Source organism: Meriones unguiculatus, chromosome 3 (assembly GCF_030254825.1).
Source record: "Meriones unguiculatus strain TT.TT164.6M chromosome 3, Bangor_MerUng_6.1, whole genome shotgun sequence".
Classification (NCBI taxonomy): Eukaryota; Metazoa; Chordata; class Mammalia; order Rodentia; family Muridae; genus Meriones; species Meriones unguiculatus.
Window position 1 is genome coordinate 50,978,643 of NC_083351.1, and position 20,126 is coordinate 50,998,768.

Consider the following 20,126-nt stretch of genomic DNA (forward strand, 5'->3'; position numbering starts at 1 on the left):
GTCAAAAGCTTCCTTGGGAAGTGCAATGAGACCCTGCCTCACAATAAAAAAATAAAACTAGGGTAGAGATATAGCTTGGTTCAAGAGAGACTATCTGCCATGCTCAAGGCTCCAGTAGTGCAAAAATAAATATAAAGAAAATAAATATGTCTGCATGCATCTAAATGCCCCAAAGGCCAGATTGTGCTGAAGTGATCAAGTTCTATCTATTGACCATAGCAGACATGCCGTAACTGCAGCTGGGTTACGGCATCCTTTTCAAATGACCTGCCTGGTCTCCATTTGCAAATGTGTGACATACTTGTTTTCCTATTTCACCTCATTTACTGAGTTTTTCAACACTCTCTCCACATAGATTGTGTGTAGAAGAGATGCTAGTCAGGAAGGGCTTGTTTTGGAAAACAGAGGACTATTATTAATATCATTTGCCTCTCATTCTATTGTGCCACTAAATATATGTGCCTCTGAGCAGTTCAATAACCAACATGGTGAGGAATGTGTGAGGGACAGTTTTCTCCTTCGCCCACTACGTCTCCCTCCAAACACAGAGGAGCAGAAAGCAGAGCCACCAGTGTGAGCTATGTTCACTTGTCACACGCCAAACTCACATTTTGCCAATAACAGAGGAGCCAGTCTGGGGAGTGCTTAAACTTTGAGTTGAAAGGATAATGATGCATTTCTTCCAGAAAACAATCCTGGCTAATAGGAGGATCTGAAGCCATGTGTCAGTTACGATCTTAGTCTGGATCTTACACCAGTACTGGTGGCCAAACTGAGATGCAAACTACACAGTCAGAAAGTTGGTCCAGCTTTTTAAGGAAATAGTAATAAAGCCGATTTTTTAGATTTACAAAAAGAAAAAAAAATTAAAACAAACAAAAAAAAAAACAGGTACAACTTCAAATTTCATAGGCCAACTGGGTAGAATCATGCATCTTTACTGTCACTAGCTGTAACTCTTGTTTTCCACAGTAGCATTTAGAGTTGAAAGAATTACATAATCTACCATCTAATTTAATGGGATGTAGGACATGAAGCTCTTTGTCACTGACTTATCTTACTGCTCAGTCCCAGTGTTAGTAAAGCAAAGATCACAGCTTTGATTGACAGATGGGCCTCATTGCTCTAAGGTAGTCTGCAGCCAAATATGCTGTAACTACAACTGGTCAACCTGACTCTATTATTAATATATATCGAATCCCTAGTATGCAATTTCATGTGTTGTGTGATGTACTCACAACAAAACAAAGTGAAACAAACAAACAGAAATCCAGGACAGTAGGGGCGACAGATGCATTTGCAAACAGCTACTACAAAGTGAATTATGCTAAACACAATAATAGATGCATAAAGTAAAGTGGGAAATCAGAAGAGAAAGATTAATTCCAACCCACAAGGATATGAATGGATCACTTCAAATTTATCACCACCCTAGGAACAACAACTTGCCACATATGTTATAATAACAGTGGGTTAGTATTGCTATTTTAAAACACAAATGAAGAATATATTGTAATTAGATGAGATTTGCTAACAAAGCAGAGCAAACCAAACCAGCAGTCCAAAATGCTGAAAGACAAATAATGATTTGGGCTTTTACATGTTAAGGTGGTAGGCCCTTTAAGAACTGGGGGTGGGGGGCTGATAGTAGACCATTGTGGGTATAGCCTTCACATGAGATAAAGGTAGCTGTTATGGATCCTGAGATGGTTCTTTGGATAGTAAGTTGCTGTGAGAGCAAGCCTGCTTTCCTGAATTTTGCTCTTGGCTTCCCATCTGTCAATGTGATCTCTTCCTCCCACAAATATTCTTGCCGTTGTGATACCATCCACTATAAGGCCAGGGCTAGCGCTATGCATCTGAAATAGTGCACTAAATTAACATCTTTTAATTTTAAGCACCCAGCTTTGGATACCTTGTTATTTCAATGGAAGAGGAAGGAAAGAATAAATGAACAACTCAAGCCTCCACTCCTCTCAGCAGCCAGGCTTTGGTGTTGTGGATAACTGTCACCAATGCTGGATGATTTCACATCCCAACAATCTGTCACTTACCTGTGCAAACAAATGTGAAAGACAACATGTAATAATAGTGTTCACTCACTAGATAGTCACAGGGGCATTCTTCATGAACTTTGTACATAGATTCAAGGTTAAATATTCTGTTTTATCTAATGTGATATGGTTCGGATTGGATTGGTCTGGGATAGGACCTTTCTGTTATAGCCCATCCTAGCCATAGTCCTGACTCAGTTCCCAAGTGCACCATCATGTCAAGCTTGATTTTTAAATTATTACTTCAGTAAACTGTCATAGTCTGGAAAAAGGGATTTGTATGCACAGGTGTCTATGTCTAAACTATGACTTTCCCACTTCCAACCTGAGCATCCTTGATCAAATTGATTAGGTCTCTGAGTTACAGTTTCATTTCCTTCCCTATGGGGGAAGTCACACATACCATGTGATGGAATAAACTCATGCTTGTGGAACATTTATTCTGACACTGGGTACATTGTGACTATTTTATCATCATGTTACTATCATCATCATCACCAGTTGATTATGCATTATGGTTTTATTCCCATGTAAATCCAGACCTATTCTTTCAGTAAATTCTGTTGACTATTTTTTTTTCACCCAAATGCCTTGTGTCACTTCTTTTCTCCATCTCCAAGGCCTCCAGTACACCATAGTCCTCCAGGTTTTGTTCCTTCCATTCTTTGTAAATTCTTTTTTTTATTATATTAATTACACTTTATTCACTTTATATCCCCCCATAAGCCCCTCCCTCCTCCCCTCCCAATCCCACCCTTCCTCCTCTTTCTGCATGCATGCTCCTCCCCAAGTCCACTGATAGGGAAGGTCCTCCTCTCCTTTCTGATCTTAGTCTATCAGATCACATCAGGAATGGCTGCATTGTCTTCTTCTGTGGCCTGGTAAGGTTGCTCCCCCCTCAGGGGGAGGTGATCAAAGAACAGGCCAATCAGATTATGTCAGAGGCAGTCCCTCTTCCCATTACTATGTAACCCACTTGGACACTAAACTGCCATGGGCTACATCTGTGCAGGGGTTCTAGGTTATCTCCATGAATAGTCCTTGGTTGGAGTATGAGTCTCTGGGAAGTTCCCTGTATTCAAATTTTCTTGTTCTGTTGCTCTCCTTGTGGAGTTCTTGTCCTCTCCAGCTCTTGCTATTTCCCACTTCTTACATAAAATTCCATTCGCTCTGCCCGTCAGTTGGCCATCAGGCTCAGCATCTGCTTTGATAGTCTGCAGGGCAGAGGCTTTCAGAGGCCCTCTGTAGCAGGTTCCTAGGTTGTTTCCTGTTTTCTTCTTCTGGCTTTCAGAGGCCCTCTGTAGCAGGTTCCTAGGTTGTTTCCTGTTTTCTTCTTCCTCTGATGTCCATCCACTTTGCCTTTCAGGATGGGGATTGAGTGTTTAACTTGTACAACCACTCTGGAAATCAATCTGGCGCTTTCTCAGACAACTAGGAATAGCGCTTCCTCAAGATCCAGCCATACCGCTCCTAGGCATATATCCAAAAGAGGCTCAAGTACACATAAAGGACATTTGCTCAACCATGTTTGTATCAGCTTTATTTGTAATAGCCAGAAGCTGGAAACAGGCCAGATGCCCCTCAACTGAAGAATGGATGCAGAAATTGTGGTACATCTATACAATGGAGTATTACTCAGCAATGAAAAAATAAGAAACTCATGAAATTTGCAGGTAAATGGTGGGACCTGGAAAGGATCATCCTGAGTGAGTTGTCCCAGAAGCAAAAAGACACACATGGTATATACTCACTCATATAAACATACAACATAGGATAAACCCACTAAAATCGGTACATCTAAACAAACTAAAGAGAGGACCCTAACTAAAACATTCTTTGTAAATTTTACAGATAAAGAAAATAATTACTAACAAATCTTAAATTCATGAAGAAGTCCTATGACGAGGACAGAGAAAAGCACACAATTTTATTTAGGTAAATCTTATGTGATGTAGGTACCTTAGTAAGGAAATGAAGCTCCAAAGGAACAGTTATGCCTTAGCATTTTCTGTAGTAATTTTGATGAAGTATGAAGTTATCAAGAGGTAAAAAGGGGTAAAGTGAGACCTGGCAGTGAAAACTCAGTTACCTTCTCATAAATTGACAGAAGAGAAGATTGATTTTGGGTTGGGGTTCTGGAGGTTTTTGTTGGATCAGAGCAGCTCACATCATGGGAGCTCACCAGGAAGGGTGAGTGAGTGTGTATGCATGTGCGTGTGCGTGTGCATGTGTGTGTGTGTGTGTGTGTGTGTGTGTGTGTGTGTGTGTTTCCAGACTATGGGATGATGCTATGCACACCCGTGGCAGGTCTTCTTGATTCAGTCATTACTCTCCCAGGTTCGCTCTACTAAAGTCCAATCACGTTAACAATCAAGGTTTCCTATCATCTTCCGGAAAGCCTGTTTTGCAGATGCCTCTGTCTGTGTGTGTCTTAAAAGGGGAGGACAATCCTTTCTTTTATGTTGGGGTGTAGGGAGGATGCCTCTCCCAAGAGAATTTTATCTCCTTCTTCAGAGAGGAGACAAAATCAGGAGATAGTAAAAGAAGCTTTCATTTCCCCTGCAGTTTTCCTAAATTTCTTAGCTTTCAGCATGCCAGTGTAGCCTGTGTGGCATAGTTTTTTAGCCCAACCAGGTCTTTCCCTGTTTCTTCTTTTTCCCCTGTTCAAATGTCCTCAGGACATCTAGAGTGAACTTTTCTTTTTCTTTTTCTTTCTTTCTTTCTTTTTTTTTTCCAATGCAGTTTATTCAGGAACATTGAACAATCCTCGGACCCCGGGGAAAGCTAGCCCACAGCTTAAATAGCCTCTGGGTAGCCAACCCAGGCGTGCCACGGGGGCAATGCAGATAGGTCCACATACATGGAAGCAAGCCAGATCCTCGGCCTTAGCCAAATGTGGAGTTGTTCGTGACAGAGAGCACTCACCATCGGGAAGGTGGAAGGCGGAAACCAGCTCCATCTTTAAGGCATAGCATTCCGCAGCTCTCTACAGTTCCCCCTTTTTGTTTTAGACGCATCAGGCAAGAGTAGAGGTCTGATCTCTGATATTAGAAATAAATTGGGACTTTGTACAGATGTTCATTTAGGTGTCATCCACCCAAAGAGCATCAGACCCGTCTGATACCTTTTTCTCAGAGGCGGGACCTGGGGCATCAACCCACATGCAATCAGACATGCTCTTCTCTGGGTCCAAAGCGGCTGACCCTGAGTGCAGTGCTTAGCCTCGCAACCTGAGCGTATCATTTTAGCTTTTTATGGTATCCAACCATGCTTGGGGAGAATGTCCTGCTTCAATGGCTGTAAAGGCCTGAATGATCACGGCTGCATCACACTGTTGTGAGACTCTAATCTTGCATATATACCACAGGCAAACCAAGGAGACCAACACCAGAAGGCCTGCTAACACTCCCATGCCCGCCCATTCCTTCAGATGATTCATGGCTGCAGCAATCCATGTTGATAATCCTGTGGCTAGTCCTGCGTCCACTCCGGTAGAATTTACTGTGACAATGGCCACTCTCAGCTGCTCCATCGTAGTATCGAATTCTCCAGTCCAATTACCTAAAATATAGCTCGACAATTGTTTAGACAGATTTGCAGCGCAAGAAAAATTCTCATGTTGTATGCTAGTGACACAAAGTCCAGCATACTTTCATTGACAGCCAGGTTGAGCGATTTGCCATAGGGTATCAATTTGCTCCTGCAAGAGGTCAATCCTCTGATTGAACACCATCAAGCTTCCTTTTAGTTGAGCATTAATTCCTTTATGTACAACTAAGGCATGAGCTACATTGGCTAAATGATTATTCAGGGTCTGAGCAGTCTGCCCAGTATGACTCATGGCTAATGCCCTGGTGGTAGCTCCAACAGCCGCCAATGAGATGGTAGTAACAATGGTGGCTGTAGTTCCAAGATCCCTTTTCTGTCTGAAGAGAGTCATAGCGTGAGGGGCATCAATGGGCACAGGCACCCAGTGAGGCATGCGAGTAACCAGGGCATACCTAACTTTACTAGCATTCCAGCATTGGGCAAAAAAGCAAGTATCATTAGCACAATTACTTGGCTCTATCTGGCTAATAATGAATAAAAATGGGGGATATAGACAAACAGGTGTGGGCTTATAGGAAATATTATGAGAAGCCTTAACCCCTCGTTGGAACATCCTGCGTCAGTTCTAGAACTAGCAGTGGTGGTGTCCGAGGTCTGAGTAGGTTCAGGAGACCATTGCCCCCAGGGGCGAGACGTGCTCCATTCCAATTGACTAACTCCATGTTTTCCTCCAATTTTGAAAGTCATTTAAGGTTCTTAAATTATTTTTTTCCCTTTTTTCTTAAATTTTTCATCAATTACACTTTATTCATTCTGCATCCCCCCATAAGCCCCTCCCTCCTCCCATCCCAATCCCACCCTCACTCCTCCCTCTGCTTGCATGCCACTCCCCAAGTCCACTAATAGGGGAGGTTCTCCTCTCCTTTCTGATCTTAGTCTGTCAATTCACATCAAAAGTGGCTGTATTGTCCTCTACTGTGGCCTGGTAAGGCTGCTCCCCCCCGCCAGAGGGAGGTGATCAAAGAGCAGGCCAATCAGATTATGTCAGAGGCAGTCCCTCTTCACATTACTATGTAACCCAATTGGACTCTGAACTGCCCTGGGCTACATCTGTGCAGGGGTTCTAGGTTATCTCCATGAATAGTCCTTGGTTGGAGTATGAGTCTCTGGGAAGTTCCCTATGTTCAAATTTTCTTGTTTTGTTGGTCTCCTTGTGGAGACCCTGTCCTCTCCAGCTCTTACTATTTCCCAGTTCTTACCTAAAATTCCGTTCACCTTTTTCTTTCTTTCTCTTTCTTTCTTTCTTTCTTTCTTTCTTTCTTTCTTTCTTTCTTTCTTCCTTTCTTCCTTTCTCTCTCTCTCTCTCTCTCTCTCTCTCTCTCTCTCTCTCTTTCTTTTTTGTTAATTGCTTTTTTGTTTGCTTGTATGGGGCTTGGGTTTTGAGTCCAGGGATGGACCCCAGGCCCTAATTAATGCACTCTGACCATGTGCCCTACCACTGAACTATACCATCGTCCATAGCGAACTTTGCAAATGTCAAATTGCACTATGCCTTCCCTTAGATTAAATTCTGAAACATCACTGTGACCCATAAAGTCTTTTATGATCAGAGCCCAGCTCATGCTATACAGCTGCTGGTGTTCTCAGAAGACAGAGAAAATCACACCTGCTCCAGACTCTGTCCTGTCCTTCCTCCTGGCTACAGGGACGATGCAGAGTGCTACAGATCCTTCAACTGAATAGATCGTGCCGAAATTTGCTGTGCCCTCCAGTGGGGAAATTTCATGCATGTTTGCCATCTGTCCCTCTCCAGTGGGGAAACTGTGTGTATCTTTGTTATCTGTCTCTCTGTGAAGGCTAGCACCTCCCCAGCGCAACAGCCTGGACTTTGCTATGTGGCTCTAAATGCTCATCACTAGCCTGTAATTGCAATCCATGTCTTGCCTCAGTGTGTGCTGATTGCAATTCACACATTGGCTCCTGGCTGTAACCTAGTTTGGATTTTCTTCATGACACTTACCCCTTCTTAATCTAGATGTGACTCATTCCCATATCAGTCATTGATGATGAAAATGTCCCCACGGAGTTGCCTACAGGCCAAGCTGATGGAGACATTTTTCTCAGTCGAGAGTCTCTCTTCCCAGATGACTTGAGCTTGTGTCAAGTTGAGTAAAAAACTAATCAGGACAGGGAGTCACTGGAGGGTTGAGTACAGACACAGTCTGGCTTCTGTGTACATTGGCTGCCTCTGAGGCTGGGTTGAACACCATCTATGGGCTGTCAGAGACAGTGCAGGACAGATGCCTTGGGGAAGAGTCAAAGATTACTCCAAGATAGTTATTTGCTAAGTATTTGTAGAGGAGGTAAATCAATGAAAGAACAAATGTGTGATACATAGCTACAAAAGAGCAGGACTGGGATTGGCTACAAGGTTTGTGAATGTATCACCCTCCTAGAGTCCGATACGAGAACTTGCCTTTAGAAAAATGCTTCTGTGCTCATGTATGCAGTCACACTCCACTGCAGCAAGCATGAGGACCTCTTGAACATCATCTAGGAATCCCTGCTTGAGGAGGTCCTGTACTCTCTCAGTCAATCTTGACAGAAGATGTGATTTTTCGGAAGTGCAATTAGAAAGGACAAGAAATCAACTAGTTGCCCATCCACAGATGAATACATATAAAATGTGACAGTGCACACAATGGAATTCTTTTCAGCAGGAATCTGCAGGAATGTGGGTAGTTTTGAAAGCTTGAAATAAACAGACGTCACCCAAACTCAGAAAACAAATCTCTAAAGGAAAGCAAGAAAGAGCACAAAATGTGATGAGGAAGGATGGGGAGTGGGTAAAAGGACACGGATGACATGAAAGATAAAAAGAGACTGGGGAAGGTTGCAAGAGAGGGTTATGGGAAGCAGGAAGGTAGGGTAAGAAGAGGGGGAAGGAGAGTCTACTGAAATACATCGTGCTCTAGAATACCACAATGATATCTAACACCTTGTATTCTAATTTTAAAATTATTAATATAAAAGTACAATTTGCACCTGAGCAGTAGCACTTTCCCGCAGCCCCGGAAACAGGAGGGAAGTGTCCCACGTCTTACAATAGTCTGGGCCACATGCTCCGAACATGCACTGAATATAACAAGAAAAATAATGTTTCTTTCTGTTTTCTATATTTAAAAATATTGATTGTAAGCTGGGGAGGAGGTTCTGTGTGTAAAGCACACAAGTGTGCAAGCTTCAGTTTGGATTCCCAGCGCACACAGAAAAGCTGGGTGTGGCAGCAGGCGCCGGCAGCTTGGGTTCTGAGGGCTTGAGGCAGGCAGGTTCCCAGAGTGCACCACCGACAGCCATTCCAGCTGAGTCAGTGAATTCCAGGCTCAGTGAGAGAGACCTTCCTTAGAGCAAAAAGCAAGATGGATATTTATAGAGGAAGATATTCCAAGTCGACCTCTGACCTCCAGGGTACACATTAACCTGCGTACACACAGACACGTGCACACAACACACACACACACACACACACACACACACACACACAAAATAACCATTACATTACATATGCTGGAATATAACAAAAACATCTATTTCAGTACCATTAAAAAGTAGAAATCAGGTTTAACAACTCAGTTTTTCTAATTTTTAAAGCCAAGGGAAATTAGACATTTTCTTGTTAATAATGTTAATAAAAAATGTTAATAACTTACTGATTCTTTCCCTCAGGCTGGATTAAAACCAGTTGGCCTATTCATACCCATTTTCTTATATTCAGAGAAGTTTCAAGTCCACAGACAGAAAATGACCCTGACACACGTGTTTGATGAATAAATGACAAATACACTTTGCAGAGGATAAAAATGCACTTCTGTAAAGAAAAGCCCTGTGCTGCTGTGCACAGAGCTCATAGCAGAAAACTGACAGGCACGGGCTTCTGTGAGACGAGTAGGCTACACACCCTGCAGTCCAGCCTTCACCATGGGGAGTTTAAAGGACTGACTGTAAAATAATTGTTATGAGGATGTGAACAAAACATGGCTACACATACGCCCACTTTATGTTAAGCCCTTAAAGAAATCAGGAGGAGTAAGGATGCTTTCCGACCTGCTTCATTATTGAAATGACTTAAAAAAAAAATCTGAGGCCTGTTTTCTAAAGTGGAATATACTCTGCCACACCGAAAAGCCAGGTCAGGCCAGTGGGAATCAAAGAGTTAAAACTCAGTGAACCTACACTGAGATTGCTCATAGAGCTCTTGGGTCTTCTGACTGCCTGGAGCACCTGTCTAAGAGCCAGAAAACAAACAAACAAACAAAAGAAACAAAAACAGCTCCGAGGAATCCCCAACATTTGCAAAAGAACTGTGTTCTGAGGTTTTGCTGGTGCAGATTCTACCCTGTTGCCCTTTGCCACAGAAGCCCAGAAAATAACAGCACTCGAGCCTTCATTTTTGAACTTGGGGCCTTCATTCTGTTATAAAAACCCAAGTCAAATTCATGCCAAAATTGTCTGCTCCTAATTTCTGTTATCAATATATGAGCACTTACTGAAAGCTTGAAATGATAGACTGACAGGCACTGGACACTTCAAAAAAAATTGTAAAATTTCAAGATGACGGAAACAACAACAAAACTGTTAACAAAGGAATCATAGCAGTTAAATTAGAATGGAATCGATTTAGAGAGGGAAAGTTTGGTATAAAGGCAAAACTGTGAAATGAGAGGAAACAAGATAGAGAGAGTGACAACTTCCTGGCCAAGGCGCTGAGTATCTGTGCAGAAACGTGCCTGGAGCCTTGGTGTTAACATGCTTTCTTAGCAGAGATGAGAAGAGCCACTCTGGTGGATGATACAGACACCACAGGCATTTGCATACCTGGAACTACGCTAGGAAATGCATGACAACATTTCTTGAAAAGTTATTGTATAAACACACTGAATTCTTGATAAATCTTCACTTAACAGTTATTAATCCTCACCCCACCTTTTAATTTTAAAAATAAAGAAAACTTGGATGTTTAAAATAATAATAGACAATCAAAATACTTGAATACTCTCTGTCCTCCAGCCTCATCACTACCAAAGGTTTACCTTTCTTTCACGTTACCGGCAAGAATAGAAAAGCCACTCATCTTTCACTAATCTTTTTTTTTATTTTTAATGCACATGTAATGATAAAATATAGGATCGGACTTTCACATGTGCTCTGCTGGTGATAATTTTCTACAGATACACCAGATCAGGTTGTCCCTGGCTTTCAACTTTTGTGACTGTGACACATTTAATACAATGTAGCTCCTGAGGACTTAGAACGGGCAACATGGAAAACTCAAGGCAGCTCTGCATTCTTTGCCACTCAGGACTCTGATGTTTTCCCTCCTTCACACTTAGAAATTAAACCACACACAAGGACACTGAACTTCTGAACCTGGCCTTTCTATTGAAATTCTTGGTGATACAAAATCACATTTCAATTTTTGAACCAAAAGTAACATGAATATATTTAACACATAACTAGTAAAAACATTCAGCTGCAAATTCTAAAATGACTGATGTGACGAGTTTTACTTTAAAATATGAGCTAGGGCTACCTACCCATTTTAACCTATAAATTAATAAATTTACTATTGTTTTAATTTTACACTTTTATTACTCCTTCTGTAAGAGGGACAAACTATGTACTTTTACCTAGCATCTTTCTTTTTGTCGACCCTCTATATTTTCTAAAACTGTTCAGGAAAGGACAGTTAAACTTTTTAAAGCAGGTAGAAATGAGTAAGGGGAAAGAGGAACACAACTGAATCTGGGTAACGCTTTGGTGCCAATTTGGATCCAAAGTTTATTAAAGCAGCAGAATTCTAAATCTTTCAAAGGTGGGATTTATAAGGGGAGTGCTAACACAGACTCAATGGTGCCAGGCTGCCAGGGATTACACTAAGACCAAAAGCATGCTCTTTCTCGTTAGAGCAGGAGATTATGCAGCTGTCAAACAATAAGGCTTGTGTTTACTTGTTTATTTTTTCATTTTTCCAAAAGTTACGCCTTAACAGGCGTTCCTAAAATAATCTGTCTGTTCTGGAAGGAGGCATCTCAGAGGAAGTAAGAAAGGAGAGGACAGTAGGGTTGGTCTTGAGCTTTGCATCCTGTTTTGTGAGAAGAGCTTTGCCAGATCTGATTAACTGCTTCTGTCCTGCTTCGTTGAAAAGACACCAGGAAGGGGTGAATGAGGGAAAAGGGGAAATTTACCTGCTAAGGAAAAAACAGGATGCTGATGTTAAAACATTAAAAAATGTAAATCAATGTGGGTCTAGAGGAAACAAAGTTGCAAGGATATAACTGGCAGGACAGAGAAAAAAATATTGAAAGCTCTAAAATATATAAAAGCTAAATCTTTGATTAAAAAAAATTTCTGCAGAATGTCAATGAGAGAAAAGCTGCAAATGTAAGTGATGATTTTTCTGTTTATCACTTCTGAAGGGAGAAGGCAAAAGCAGGTTAACACCAGGAGACCGGGGAGAGTATCTGCGTGGAGTTAGTGGCTCAGCGGAGGGCACAAACATGCAGCTTCAAATCTAACCAAAGACTTACTGTAGCTCAGCAATTGGTCTATGTAGGGTTCTGCCTGCATCTATTCTCTCTGTAAAGTTTCGGAAAAGACAGCACCAAGTGTAATGGAGCATTTGAAGATGTCTTTCACAGACCCTGGATGGAGAAACTGACATTCTGAAATCCTAAGAAGCAAAGAAGTCTGAAATAGAAGAACACACACGACACACACACACATAAGTTACACACTATAAAGCAAAACAGGGAAATAAGGAGCCTTTTGCTAACCCTTTGTCGACCTTAATCTTGGTTTCATTCAGCACCCAAGCCCAGCTTCTAGCTCCCATGCAAGCTCTCCTTCCCTGGTATCCAGATGCACCGAGGAGGAGCTGGTGATCTTTACCAAACAACAACCCCACAAACAACAGAAACCTCTCTCACACACACAAAAGCCCACCTTGCAAATGAATGGAATATTAACGACTGCCTAACAGTTGCACCATTGGCAGGGCGAAACCCATCACTGATACAGCTCTTTCTACAGATTGCCAGTGAGACCCGAGCAGCTAGAAGAGAAACGCACCTACTGTATGTGAAAGGCTGGTACAGATTTTTTTTTTTTCCCTATCAGTCTAACCTCCTGTGTTGATGCATGAATGCTGGTACCCACTTACAGGGATGCCAGATGATCAGTGCAGAATGAAGGTCCCAAGAGAGGATCACATGGCTCTCTCTGCCCTGTGACGTCACTAGCAGATGGCATGGGTACCAGCTCTGGCAGTTGGCATCAATGTCACTTTTTAGAGATCAATGAGATAGTGCAGATACACACAGATCTAGAGGCTCCAGGAGACGATGCGACACTCAGCCTGAAAAGATTTGGAAGATCCAAAATGAAAACTGATTATTGAATGAAATTAAAACCTAAGGTAATATAAATAAAGATATACTCAATTGATGCTGGCTTTGCATGCAAGTATTTAAAGATACAGTATCACTGTCTTAGAGTATTTCTATGTTCTTTGCCATCTATAAGTTCTTATCATATTTCGTTCTTATGATGTAATTATCACATACTTTCACTGCTATTATGTAACATTGCAAATGTGTGGACATTGTGTGTGTGTGTGTGTGTGTGTGTGTAGTGAGGGGCTTGAAACTGTTAAATCAAAAGTCTCTGTATTAATATGCTATTTGGTTGAAGACTTAGATAAAAATATTTGCTGCTTCACCCAACAAAAACAAAAAATGCATTTTAAACACAAATTATTTGCCCCTTTCATTTGGGATTCTGAACACACGTGCACAATTGCAGGCAGAATTCTTGGACCGTTCCTGTCCGATATTAGCTGGAGGGAGACTTCCGTGGCTCTTAGAACAAAAACACTAGGAGCGGAACAGCAGTAAACAGACAATTACATTGGGGGAATTCTTAGATGTTAAAGCAGTCGAAACATTTGCTCTGATTAGAAAAAAAATTGCCAGTAATGTTTGTAGGGTTTTTTATTTGTTTATAGTTTTATTTTCAAATTAGCCTAATCTTTTCCTTGAGGCTAAAAAAACAGCACTCTTTTACATAGTTCTTTACCTATCAGGAAAAAAAAAACAATTTTAAATTTGATCTGATTCATCTTTTCTTTAAATTTGTGTATTCTGCAACCACCTATCTAAATTCTCAGTTTGAGGTTTACGGATAATAAAGTTGGGGATTAATTTTTTTTCTAACAAAACCCTCCAAATTTGTCAGCTTAAGGGAGAGAGAGTACCTTTCGTTTTAAAAATTGGTTTCTCTTCTATTTTGTTCTCAGGAGAATTAGAATTAATGAAAGTCTGCATTATTATATCATGCTTTTATTTGCTTTAACTCCACTCCGTGTGTGCTGAAAATCCAGTTTAAAATCCAAGAGAGATAGGAAATGTGATGATTTCTATTAAGTATTTCCTTTTGATAATTATAAATTGCATGTATAAATTGATGCTATTGTATAGATCAATGCCATTATGATTGTTAATCTGCAGAAATTCAATTTCTTTATTTAATGTAAATACGAGTCCTGGAATCAGTCTTTTTCATGTGCTCTCAGAGTCTTATGATTGAGTCCTCGAGTATATTTGAAGTACATCAACTCTAAAAATTAAAACACTTTAAATACTGTGCTGGCATTTTTTCCAGGTAATTTAAGGTTAAAGAACCATGTTAACACTACCGTTTGACGAGTCTGTCGTAATGCCCGAATCCCAGATGTGCAGAAAGTTTGCTAGACAATGCGAGGACCAGAAACAAATTAAGAAACCAGAAAGCTTTCCAAAACAAGTTGTCCTTCGAGGAAAGAGCATCAAAAGGGCCCCTGGAGAAGAGACAGAGAAAGAGGAGGAGGAGGAAGACAGAGAAGAAGAAGATGAAAATGGCTTGCCTAGAAGGAGGGGTCTCAGGAAAAAAAAGACCACCAAACTACGATTGGAAAGGGTCAAGTTCAGGAGACAGGAAGCCAACGCACGTGAGAGGAACCGGATGCACGGCCTCAATGACGCGCTGGACAATTTGCGAAAAGTGGTCCCCTGTTACTCTAAAACCCAAAAACTGTCCAAAATAGAAACTTTACGGCTGGCCAAAAATTACATCTGGGCACTTTCTGAAATTCTGAGGATTGGCAAGAGACCAGATCTGCTCACGTTCGTCCAAAACTTATGCAAAGGTCTTTCCCAGCCAACTACAAACTTGGTGGCAGGCTGCTTACAGCTCAACGCCAGGAGTTTCCTGATGGGTCAGGGTGGGGAGGCTGCGCATCACACAAGGTCACCCTACTCCACATTCTACCCACCCTACCACAGCCCTGAGCTGGCCACTCCCCCAGGGCATGGGACTCTTGATAATTCCAAGTCCATGAAACCCTACAATTACTGCAGTGCGTACGAATCCTTCTATGAAAGTACTTCCCCTGAGTGTGCCAGCCCTCAGTTTGAAGGTCCCTTAAGTCCTCCCCCAATTAACTATAATGGGATATTTTCCCTGAAGCAAGAAGAAACCTTGGACTATGGCAAAAATTACAATTATGGCATGCATTACTGTGCAGTGCCACCCAGGGGTCCCCTTGGGCAGGGTGCCATGTTCAGGTTGCCCACCGACAGCCACTTCCCTTACGACTTACATCTGCGCAGCCAGTCTCTCACTATGCAAGACGAATTAAATGCAGTTTTTCATAATTAATGAGGAAAATGAAAATAAACAGTGGTCATTCACCTCCCACTCTAATTAAGACAAAGCAGATGCTTGCGGGCTGAGTAATTGGCACAACTCTATCTAAGGTGTTTACTAGTTTCTGAAGTGTGTTTCAATGATTGTGAACATTTTCTATCTCATAATAAATCTTTTCATATGAGAACTTCTTAGCCTTTTGTCTGTATCACACTGTGATTCTCTCTCTATTGGCAGGATTTTTCTTGTTTTAGTTTCTTTTAAATTCACTTAATTTGTTTGAACAAGAAGGTCTCTAAGAATATATTGCTGGATAAAGACATGCACACAGCAGAACTCAATGTCTATTTCAGTTGTACAGTAATTATGAAAATGCATGTTATAAAATCAGATGAGTAAAATGTGTTATAATTACTAGGACTCATATATGTATCTCTGAAATTTTAGTTTTTAAAATATCGAGATAACCATGAAATTAAAAGATGCATTTGAGGATTACAACAGTATTAAAAGCTATGCAATTTTCTGTTTATTTAGGACAAAACTAAATGTATTCTGTTGGTAACAAATATTCCTCTTCAAGCATTTGCAGAAGAGGAAACACAGTATTTGGGGGAGGTTATCAGTATTATAATTTGGGGACAATTAATTCAATGAAGAAAAAAAATATTAGCACTTGTTTTGTATTGTTCGGGATTTTTTCTGTACAGGTTTGTTACAGTGTATAATTGTGTTTTCCATCCTACAGTTTAAAAGCAATTAAACATAGATATTTCCACTTACAAAGGGTATCTATTAGCATGGTATTTTTGCATGATACTTATTATTTCCTGGCACACAGCTGCTTTCAGACTCCATTGCTCCCTCCTTCCCACTTCAGAAATATTTCTGGATTAAATGGTAAGGGCTCAAACAAACTTCTTTAAAAAACAAAAGAAATCGCCAAAGCGTTTTCCAAAATTTTCTTTTGAAAAGTATCTTAAATGAAAGAAAAGGCGCCCTGTCAGGGGGAACACCCTGGGGAAACAATGGTAAATCCTGCTAACCTTCAACTCTAGCCTAAATTCGGTGGCAGTTTTCCAGCAGCCCCCAAAGCCGGTGTTAAAAGCGGAAGCTTTTTCTCTGGGCCTTTTAAACGCCTGGCCGATTAAAACCTAAATTCTGTGTGATTAAAAGTTTCCTAACAAAACGCAAGCAAAAACTTCAGTTTAATATGCCTGGAGAGCTAGCTTCTTAAAACAGGGCTGGGCCGCTCCTGGAATAAAGGGCAAGATGGTGGTGACCTCGTCCCAGATGCGGTCTGGGGGCAGGGCTGCTTCCCAGGGTGCAGGGCCTGAGAAGGGCAGCAGGACAAGCGTGCTGCAGCACAGGACCCCCGCCGGAGGCAGCGCAGGCCCAAGTGGCCTGTAGGGCAGCACTGGAGGACGCAGGTGACCTCCTGCTGCCTTGGTGGCCTCCAGGGCTCAGGCTGCGCTGCCTGAGTTCCGCCCGCAGTGGGCGCCCTGCAGCCCGGGGCCGCGCCGGTCTAGCGGGCATCGCAGCCTGGGCGGGTGGACATTCCCCACACTCCGTCCCGCTGCTGAGGTGGGAAGGGGGTGGCACCTCCATTTGGCGTTCTGCAGCAAGGGGAACTCGAGGCTGGGCAGCAGCACCAGCTCTCCCAGGTGCTACCCAGAGCTGACCCAAGGCATGCAGACTATAGGCCCAGGCCGGCACCCAGTCACCAGAAGGCCGCAGTAGCCTTGTCCCTGCCATCCCCCCGCTGGAAGTCCGGGCCTCCGGTGAGAGCAGCAGCCGCCTGCAAGCGGGGAAGGGGCTGAGCAGCTGCTGGCTCGGGACTCTCTGGTGGTGATGAAAGGCTCTTCCAAGCGGGTGTGTGAGCACCTGTTCACTCCATTCCCACGGGGCAGCGGGGGGGGTGGGGGGGGTGGGGGTGGGAGGGGTGGGGGGACGAAGTAGTAGAGGGAATGTGCCCTGCCAGAGTGGAGAGAAGTTTGCCCAAGGTAGAGAGCCTTCTGTCCTCTCTGCCTGCCTGGGCACAGGAAGATTCAGCGCTCACTTCCTCCCATATGCGCACAAAACCTGCTCTCCCTGGGACCCGGTCCAACAGTGCCGGACTCTCTGTGGCCCTTCAGATGTTAGAAACCTGGTCACTGCTCACCCCATTTGAGCAAACAACAAAAACGTGAGGAGGCATCTGGAAAGATTATTTCTGCCCCAACACCCAGGATCATTTCTTCCGTGGCAGAATAGGTGTGGTTTTCTAGTTTCCTCTCCTCACTGTGGTGTACCCAGCCACCTGACATGAACGGCAAGGGTGCCTGCTCAGAGTCTTGTTGGCTCGGACAAGCGTTTGAAACCTGCGCTATTTCCAAGGTCACAGATTCTTGTTGGAAGCAGAGACAGCAACAGGAGATAGGTCTTCCGTCTCCCTTCTGGCAAGTGGGAGAGAAAAGAAAAGAAGCAGCTGGCAGAATGAGGAAAAATCCAGTGCTCTGGGCAAGCTTATCTCGGAGCTCAGTTCACAAGAAATTCCAGCTAGAGAGTGGGGATTTAGAAGCAGACCCAAGAGAACTGGAGGCATCTTTTAGAATCTGTACACATCCCGTCCTGTGTGTGCGTGCTCCCTGCATCCCTGACAGAAACAACCATGCTGTTGTGAGGTGTATGGCCATGATGGGTTAGGTCCATGCTTAGCATTTAAGTGCCGCTTCTGAACCCAGCACTAGAACCACCCGGCTGCTGCCATTACATGTCATTGTCCTTGGCCCTAAGTCGGTTTCCCTCATCAATTCACAGCGCTGGGAAATCCTGTGAGTCATTCAAACAACAAGTCATGGATGCTATGCTCCATACTACTTTGAAAGGGGCCATCCCATTGAAGGGGAGGACAGGAGGTTATAAAGGGTGTAGTTTAGCAGCCAGGAAGCACAGCTTCATCTGGGTTTGAACGACATCCTTGCTGAGGTGCTGTGTCCTTCCAACACTCAACAGAAAAGATCATCCCTTCTTCTGAGCTCTTCATAGGTGCTGTCTTTCAAACAGACTAGGCATCTTCTCTTTGGGGCTAGATTTGGCCAGTGTGTCCTCATTACAATTAGGAAGGAAAAGAAAATGGCTAAAGGATACACACCCAAAGGATCACACACTCCATATATAAGTATTTATGAAAGCCCCATGTTAAAACAACAAAAAAAGTTTAGTTGGATATTGTTGTTCGCTAGTTGGTTATTGTTTTGCAGAGTATATCTCTACCTGGAGTAAAATCAGGTCCTCCCAGTTAGATGGGACAAAATAAGATTGGAGAGACATCTAGCCATGCCTTTACCTCTGCTGTTGATCCAGTCAATTCATTGCTCCCCTCTCTGGGACCTTTTATCGCTACTCACCCCCCAAATCACCTTTCTGTTTTTACATTCTTGGACCACATATTTCTGTTACCAAATGGGTTCCCAGGATCTCCCAGCTTGTGGGTTCCAGGTAAGCATCATCTTTAAGTCCATGACCCAGAGTCTCCTATGCGTCTCCAAGGCCTGAAAGGAAAATGTGCCACCTGCCATTCATCTTGCACTCGCATTACTCACGTTGACATTTCCTCTCGTAAAACATCATGAGGCTGATTTGGTGGGTACCAAATTGCCTGGAACTGACACCACCTTCTGGGCATTTGTGCCTTCCCATGAAACTGCTCTGTCTCTTTCATCACCTTTCTCTGAACTATAAGGAAGGACAAATTCTTACTTTGTAGAGAGGTGGTATTCAGGCTCCAACAACTGTTTGTTTGTTTGTTTGGATGGTTTGTTGGTTGTTTGGTTGGCTGATTGTTTGGTTGGTTGGTTTTGCTTTAACTATCAACTTTCTAAATCTAAGACACTTAGCCTCCAAAGGAGACAGGCTTGGGGAGGGTTCAGAAGTCTAAGCTACTGCTATTAATCATATGACTTCCATATTATCAGAAACTGAAGACCAGAAACTTTATGTCACTTTCCCACAGGTATAGAGCAGAGCAAAGAAAAATGTCCATTTTTCATATTCCCTCACATCACCATCAGTACAAAAGGTGTAAGGATTTCTCCTCAGTAACAAGCAAGCAGGTAGTTCTGCTGCAGGCACCAGCTGAGTGTCCCTTCACCCCATTTGGTTCTAACACTAAGACAGCAGCAGACTCCATGGTTGCAGTACAGTCACCAGGGTTGTTTGCCTCCTCTGATACCGATCACAGTCCAAGGTTATTTTGCTGGTGTTTCTGACCAGTCATCTCTAGACCAAGACCCTTTCCTCCATCTCAATTAACCTGGTAGAGCAGTTTAGAGGACTGAAAGAAATGCTCGCGTTTACTGGTTTGCTATGACACGTTGCAAAGGACACAGATGAAGATGGGAAAAGCATGGAGCTGCCACACCCACTCTGGAATTGGCATTCCTCCAGGAAACACTTACATCCGGGAAACACACCCCTCCATGCTCAGCTGCCTGGAAACTCCAAATCCTATTCTTCTGGTTTGATGTGGAGACTTTATTGGGAGGTATGACTGAAGCGTGGCTATTTTTATTTAAATGTGAAGGGACAAAAAGGGCCTGACCTAACGCTGATAGACTGAGTGGGGAAACCCACAATCTGCTCCAGAAGTTTTCTGGGCCTCCCTGTACAGCATTTTTTTTCTCCTGGGTTTGGAACAGGGATCTCTGGAATGAAGAAGGTCTTATGACTTGTTATCAGATGAGAATAGGTCAGCGAATTTCTTTATGGCTAGGTCCAAGTCAGAAAGGAACTGGTGAATTA

General features: G+C 42.8%; 1 protein-coding gene and 1 long non-coding RNA gene across 2 annotated transcripts; one reads left to right on the plus strand and one right to left on the minus strand.

Annotated features, from left to right (window-relative positions):
- Positions 1 to 6,953: 6,953 nt before the first annotated feature.
- LOC132653057 (uncharacterized) lies at positions 6,954 to 12,811 on the minus strand. Its single transcript, XR_009590709.1, has 3 exons — positions 12,732 to 12,811; positions 12,191 to 12,350; positions 6,954 to 9,004 (listed from the first exon to the last, which is right to left on the minus strand). It is a non-coding gene; the product is annotated as an uncharacterized LOC132653057 (long non-coding RNA).
- On the plus strand, positions 12,804 to 16,126 carry Neurod6 (neuronal differentiation 6). Its single transcript, XM_021648199.2, has 2 exons — positions 12,804 to 13,077; positions 14,322 to 16,126. The coding sequence occupies exon 2, from the start codon at positions 14,343 to 14,345 to the stop codon at positions 15,354 to 15,356; it is 1,014 nt and encodes a 337-aa protein (XP_021503874.1). The 5' UTR covers positions 12,804 to 13,077; positions 14,322 to 14,342; the 3' UTR covers positions 15,357 to 16,126.
- The last annotated feature ends 4,000 nt before the right edge of the window (positions 16,127 to 20,126 follow it).

Excerpts from the sequence above, each read along its gene's own strand:
- Neurod6 (XM_021648199.2), top strand. The coding sequence starts at position 14,343 with ATGTTAACACTACCGTTTGACGAGTCTGTCGTAATGCCCGAATCCCAG.